General features: G+C 39.1%; 1 protein-coding gene across 4 annotated transcripts in view; it reads right to left on the bottom strand.

Moving 5' to 3' along the window:
• Nucleotides 1-377: 377 nt before the first annotated feature.
• Cfap69 (cilia and flagella associated protein 69) overlaps nt 378-7,402 on the bottom strand; it is a 115,447-nt gene continuing 108,422 nt past the window's right edge. For all 4 annotated transcript variants that reach the window (XM_045159902.1, XM_045159904.1, XM_045159903.1 and 1 more), the window contains 3 exons: nt 5,187-5,273; nt 2,290-2,394; nt 378-1,754 (listed from right to left, as the gene is read on the bottom strand). In XM_045159902.1, the coding sequence (XP_045015837.1) occupies nt 1,584-1,754; nt 2,290-2,394; nt 5,187-5,273 (363 nt within the window). In that variant the 3' untranslated portion in view covers nt 378-1,583. The remainder of the gene's footprint in view (nt 1,755-2,289; nt 2,395-5,186; nt 5,274-7,402) is intronic.

The following is a 7,402-nucleotide window of genomic DNA, read 5'->3' as shown; positions in this document are numbered from 1 at the left end:
ACTTTTTTTTCTCAATTTTTATTAACATTTTCCATGATTATAAAAAATATCCCATGGTAATACCTTCCCTCCCCCAACTTTCCCCTTTGAAATTCCATTCTCCATCATATCCCACCCCCCCCATCTCAATCAGTCTCTCTTTTATTTTGATGTCATGATCTTTTCCTCCTCTTATGATGGTCTTGTGTAGGTAGTGTCAGGCACTATGAGGTCATTGATATCCAGGCCATTTTATGTCTGGAGGTGTATCACTTTTATTCTTGACTTTTTTACTTCACTTTGAAAGTTTGAAATTTTGTCCTGACTGACTCATGGAAGATATGCTGTACACCTCAAAGAAGAATGGCCCACAGATAACAGTAAATATAGACACAAGGTAAGCAGTTCAGATGTATTTATTGACTAGTAGTGATTACATATATATGTATTATATGAATTCTGAACTATATATATTATATGAAGGTATAAAAACCTCATTGGTATTATTTGATTGAATGCTTTCTATATAGTACATATATTGGACTGACTGATATTAAGATCATCTGTGATGTCTGTGGACCTTTCTGCTGCCATGTACTCATCATGAGTAGAGAAGGTGAAACTGGACCAGTTATTGCCTAGCGTCTGGGAAATTTAGACTGATGGAGAGCAGTAATATTGCTTAACACAGACATTTATATGCAGTAGACAGATTTCAAACACATGTGCTTAACACATTCCTAGCCACCACACAGTAGGCAAGTGAATCCATTGGTCTGGTGTCAAAAACTCAATGTTTTCCTGTTTCTCTTCACATCCTATATATACACACTTCTTCATTAGAAAAAGTAGCATTAGAATTTTGTTTTGTATTGAGTAAAATCATCTGTATCTGTATTTATTTTTCTTTTCACTGTTTAGTTCATGACTGGCATTTGCCTTTGACAGCAGATGTACTTTACTCTGATGAGCATCTATTTGTTGCTGCCTAGTATTCATATGTCCTTCTGAGGCAGTACCTTGATTCCAATGCCATCTGTGTGGTTTGCATGAAAGTGGCCTGCTTCTGGCTTCAAGAGTTGGTAGTACCCAGACATGGTCAATGTCATGGTGACGTGCTTAGGAGCAGGTGTGGGGCCAGTCAAGGGTTCACAGGGGCAGTTGTAGGAACTGTTGAGACAAAGGCATACACTCTTGTCTCCTGGGAACCTTACAGACTGAGATGGAGCTGTTGGAAAGAGAAGATCCTACTAACACAGGTTCAGTCCTTAGATATAACAATGCTTGCAGCCTAAATTACTCCTATATGTGGCAGATAGAGGGCATAGAATTTTCTTTTTAAGGCAAACTATTTGGAGTAGTTTATGTGTAACTGAGAGTCTTTGAAAAACTAAGTTTACAATTGTAGTTAAGGGAACAACAGTGTTTCTAAAGAAATTGATGACAGCTTTTCTGGTGCCATACATTGATGTTTTCAATCAAAATAAACTATATTGTCTTAACTTAATTTTTCTAGTGTTTTACTAAAATATTTACATTTATATATAAAGATGTATTTAGCCAAAATTATCAGCAGAATATGTTTCAAAAGTCTCTAGAGCACCTTATGTTGGAATACTCTTTTTAGGTTCACTAACAGTTTTAATTGCTTTCACTCTCTGCAAGGCTCCTCCCCGAATAGGCAGCTTTTTAAGAGGAATGTCTGTATCAGCCAGAGGTCCTCCCAATAAGCGAGCAGGAGTGCTTTCCACAGTGACCACTCGACCAGAGGGCACCTAAAAAAGCAAAAGACAAATACCCATGAATGTATCTGTGAAATTTTTCCACAATAGAAAATCTTACCCATCCTATGGTTTACTATGGGAAAGACTCAAAGCTTAAATATCAATATGCAGGAGGCAGTGGGCACAAGGGGCACAAAATACGGGCTAGGAGCCAGGAAAGTGGGCTTGTACTTCTAGTGTACTCAGCTTTGTGACCAAGGACAAATTGTGTCCAGCAGGGGTCATCAGAAACAATGGCACATGGCATGGGTCCACTTGCCAAGACAAAGGAGGCCCTCCACACTCGGCAGGGGAGACACAAGTAACAGGGGCTGCTTCTGGCAGCAGCTCCCACAGGAAGCCTGGAGGGCTGGTCCTACCCTAGCCTGGGGCTGGGAGGGAGTGTTTCTTGGAGACAAGCAAGTCTTAATGATATGAAATTTGAACAGCACAAAGAAAAGCAAGAGAGGTTAAAAACCCATAGAAGGAGCATCCTGACAGCCCCAAATTTACATCCATTAAGAAGATGTGGAAAAAATACTCTTACCGTTGTGTTAAGACCCTTAATAACTGTTGGGTGAAATGTTGCATTTTTTGGTGGCTCAGTGTATTTAGAAGATTCTATAGACTTTTCCTGAAGCCTTTTTGCTTTCTGAAAAGTTTCAAATTAGAAAGACAAGAACATAAATTGCTAGTAAAGCATGCATTATGATACTTACACTAAAGGTGCAAAGTACACTGAATTTTGTTTGGTTTATTCTTTAGCTATTTTTAGGCTGTACCTGCTCATTTAGCCTAAGACAGTTATTCATATAAGTTGAATCCTTGGAAGAAGATATTAGTCCTAATAATATTCTAGTGATTTCCAGATGTTCATATACGACCAAGTAGTAAAGCAAGTCCAAGGAAATCAGAGTTAGTTTTTAGCACAGAATTTAATAAGCTATTCAATTTATGTCACACTATGTATATCTCAAAATATGTTAAATAAATGGAAAGCTAATTCAGTATGGTTAGACCTTACAAACATTCTGAATAATATAAGCTATATAACTTGTTGCAATTATATTCAAGTTAAATATTTGAGGAACTGGGCTGGAGAGATGGCTCAATGGTTAAAGGCACTTGCTTGCAAAACCCTGATGGCCTGGGTTTGCTTCCCCAGTACTCACACAAAGCATGATACACAAAGTGGCACATTTGTCTGGAGTTTGCTTTTAGTGGCAAGAGGCTGTAGTGTGCCCATTCTCTGTCTCTCTGTGTCTGTCTCTCTCTGCTTGCAAATGAATAATCAATAAAAAATATATGTGAGGTACTATAAATAGGTAAAATGTGATGTAACAAAGGATCTATAGGGAAGATCATTATTTCTTAAAACACAGGGAATGATGAGGACATTCAACCCTGATTCATTGAGTGAGCATCATCTATTTATTTATTTATTTATTTATTTAGAGGTAGAGTCTCACTTTAGCTCAGGCTGACCTGGGACTCAATCCAAGTGTATTTTAACTTGGGTTTTGCTGTCAGTATGGTTCTTCTGGTTTTTTTTCGAGGTAGGGTTTCACTGTAGCTCAGGCTGACCTGGGGTTCACTATGTAGTCTCAGGGTGGCCTTGAACTCACAGCCATTCTCCTACCTCTGCCTCCTGAGTGCTGGGATTAAAGGCGTGCGCCACCACGCCTGGCGGTTCTTCTGTTTTAATGGACCAATACCATTTACCAACTTCTTACCTACAGGAAGAACTAAGTCATCATATGGAAGCATGTACAAAGTATTACTGGAAAATGTGAGGAGTCATGCAATTTTGGTGATTGTCACAAATTTCATGTGAACAATCAGCATTATAAACTCTTTAGATTGGTTTCAGCCTCCAGCTAAAGCAGCTTAGCACCTGGTTTCCAAAGTATAAATATCTCAACTGCCCACCTGAGCTACAATGTATTTCTGAGGGAAAGCCCTTTGGGGAGAGTGTCATGATATACAAGAGGAACAAGGTAGCTTTTCATAGGTAAGCTTTTCAGAGTAAGGGACAGAGGCCCAAGAACATGAATGCCAAGCTGCCCTTTCTGGGCTAGAAAACAGCCACCAGAGCCACTTTCTGGTCCTTGACCTCAAAAAGCTTTCACAGGCTTTCTCCAAACCTGCATTTCCACCTCTTCCCAGGTTGTTGGGCTCTTTCTAAGCCTGGAAATACCTTCCAGCTACTCAGCTTGGTAGCTTTACCCCTTTCCTCTTACTGTATCCCTCCTTCCTTCCCTTTCCCTTTCTCCCTCCCTCCTTTCCTTCCTTCCTTTCTTTCTATTAGTTTTGTACTCAGTGAATACAGTCAAGTTGATACCATTATTAGCCTCCTCCCTGTCCTCCCCCCTCCACAGGGACCCTTCTTGTTGGGGTATATGGGTCATGCATTGTGGGGTTAGGCATCAGTTATGGGTAGGAAGAAATGTGTATCATGACCCAACATGTGGCTCTGACATTCTTCCCGCCCCTTTTCTGCAAATTTCCCTGAGCCATGTTGGGTTCATTTTAGGTCTGCTTCAGTGATGAGGTCTTGGGAGCCTCTGTGTCTTTGGATAGTTGGTTTGGTAGGAGTTGATCTCTGTGTCGATCTTTCACCCTTGTGCTGGTACAATTTTATCCTTTTGCCTACATTTTTCAATTCTTTTTAAACTGGTTAAGGAATTGGGGTTGAAGTTTTAATCTCACTTAGAGCTCTATTCTATCAGTAACACAGTTGTTTTTGTCTGTCCCTTACTCTGCTTCTTAAACAAAAGAAATCATTGATAAAGAAAGTTCAGGATAAAAAGCAGGGTCAATTAAAAAAAAAATTTTTTTGATAGAGCTGGCCATGGTGGTGCATGCCTTTAATCCCAGAATTCCAGGTCAGCCTGGACCAGATTGAGATCCTACCTAAAAAAGAAAGTTTTTTTTTTTTTTTTTTTTTTTTTTTTTGATAGAGCAAATGAGAGAGAGAGAGAGAGAGAGAGAATTGGCCCACCAAGGTCTCAGTCACTGCAATCAAACTCCAAATGCATGCCCTAGTGGGCATGTGCGATGTTGCACTTGCCTCACCTTTATGCATCTGGCTACTGTGGGATCTGGAGAACAGAACAGGGGTCCTCAGGCCTTGTAGGCAAATGCCTTAATCACTAAGCCATCTCTCAAGTCCACTGCAGCTTACTCTTACCACCATCTTTGTCTATGTGGCCCAGGATACTCTTAGCTCCTCTTTGCTAAACCAAATGAACAGTAGCCTCTCCTCATCTGTGACATGTACAGTTAGTTGTCAACCTAAGTTTCAGGTGAGGATCTAATGGTTTCAGCATTCTACAGGAAGGCCACCAGGAAAAGAATGATGAGCATTCTCATTCTTGAGTAAACTCTGTGTCCTTAGGAGTTGGTTCTTCGTTGAATATAGTGTTAATCCTCTAAAAATCTTACCTTTAGTGTTTTAGCATTTGATGTTCTAGCCAAGAAATTTTCCCATGATTTATTATCCAGCTCTCTTTGTCTATGTGTGGCTTGTATCTGAAATGAGAAAGAAAATGAAGTTTTAGTCTCTATAAAAGAACACCAGTGGGTTCAGAAGCCCCCATTTTGAAGAAAGCACCCACCCTTTACTAAGGGAAGTACTGAGGCTAACTAACAAATGAATTAAAGTATTCATAGGACTTAATATAAAAAGCAAGTCTTAAAATAAAAAAAAAATTCATTTGATCTGTATTCCCTCAATGGTAATACAAAACTGCCTATTTTATGTGATTACCATTTGTAAAAACATTATAATCCCAGGGATCTAAATACAGATTTAACAGCAAATTCACAGAAGAAAATAAGAGATTTCTGCTTGCCACTAATAATTAGTTTAATCAAAACTACTGTGAATTAAGGACTGCAACAAGATAAGCCATCTTGTGAGAGTACTGATTTTGGTCTGGTAAAGCATTTAGAGAGGTAACTATGGACAAGCTGCATTGTTTAAAATAGATTACCCCGTAAGCATATACTCAAGAGGACATATGCCCTTGGTTGATATATATTATACTATTACCTATAATGCAAGAATCTTAGGGTTAATTAAAATATTGGCTGGGTGTGGTGGCACACACCTTTAATCCCAGCACTTGGGAAGTAGAGGTAGGAGGATTGCTGTGAGTTTGAGGCTACCCTGACACTGCATAGTGAATTCCTGGTGAGCCTGGGCTAGAGTGAAACCCTACTTTGAAAAACCAAAAAAAAAAAAAAAAGAAAAGAAAAGCAGGGTCACACCTATCAGAACTAGTCAATGACAGTGGATAGAGTAAACATTCTGACAGTCAAAGGAACTAATGATGGTAAAGAAGCCTAAGTTTCACCTTTTCTCCTCATCAGGGCAAATAAATGGGCCAAGTGGGAGCATGCCATAAAAACTCTTGGAAAGCAAAATTTATAAGCAACTGACTATGTAAAATGGGGTGGAATTCACAGATGAATGGTCACAAGTTTTTAGTGGGCTGTAGATACAAAAATTTAATAGTCTCTTTGAAAAGAGCAGGTAATAGACAATACATTGGAAATCATCTTAAGGAGCTTTACATACTTAATTGTAGTCATAAAGGATCATAAAACAGGAATGGAGCATTTACATCACCTTTGTGCCTGTGGATAAGTTTATTTAAATGGTCACTTGCTAAAAACATCATATTTTAGCTTCCTATCCATGTAAAGTTTTAGGAAAATGACTGCAGCTTTGCAGAGGACCTTACTGATTAGATAAAATGAAACAGCAGTTTGCCTCCGGATTTACAGAATGAATGCTAAGTAAGTGTTTCAGCATCAGGGTGAGGAAGAAGCTTACTGACAGAGAAGCCTACGGATGGCAAAACAGTAAGAGCCTGTCACAGATTGAGGGATTGGACACAACTTCATCTCTTTATGAAGTTATACGCACAGTTACAGATAAGCTGTCAGTTAGACTTTGTTAACTGTTTATAATCAAATAGGTCACAATTCTTGGAATCCTGTTGGGCATTTTAAAACATGGAATTGTTTCTGGTATCATTTTATCTTTTAAGCCTTAACTGATGAAATCAGATGAGAATGCCAGAAAGCAGCACTGAAAATAGTGGTAAGATCTGAAACTCCATGGTTTGTTAAATTCTGTGGTTTATTTTAAAACTGTACAAAGACCCTGAAGAAAATAAAATAACTCAACATTGAAATAGTCACAACTAAGACAAATATATCTTATGGATAACTATATCTAGTTAGTACATTGAGAGATGTGGAGAGATGGCTCACTGGAGAAAGCACTTACCTTGCAACATGAGGACCAGAATACAGACCCCCAGCACCTATGTAAATTCTGGATGAGTGTGGTGACCTGCCTGTAATTCCAGTCTGAAAGGCAAAAACTGAGGTCCCTGGGGCAAGTTGGCTAGCTATACTAACCAAATGTGTGACCTCTAGGTTCAAGTGAGTGACTCTGCCTTGAGGAAGACATGATGTCAACTTCTGGCCTCCACATACACACACATACATGTGCACATACACCCACATACATATGTGTGCATACACAGAAACAAATATTTTTGTTTATTTATTTATTTATTTGAGAGTGACATAGAGAGAGAGGGAGGGAGCGAGAGAGAGAACAGGCGCGCCAGGGCTTCCAGCCA

The sequence above is a fragment of the Jaculus jaculus genome, chromosome 10 (assembly GCF_020740685.1).
Source record: "Jaculus jaculus isolate mJacJac1 chromosome 10, mJacJac1.mat.Y.cur, whole genome shotgun sequence".
NCBI classification, from domain to species: domain Eukaryota; kingdom Metazoa; phylum Chordata; class Mammalia; order Rodentia; family Dipodidae; genus Jaculus; species Jaculus jaculus.
This window is presented reverse-complemented; position numbering and strand designations above follow the sequence as displayed.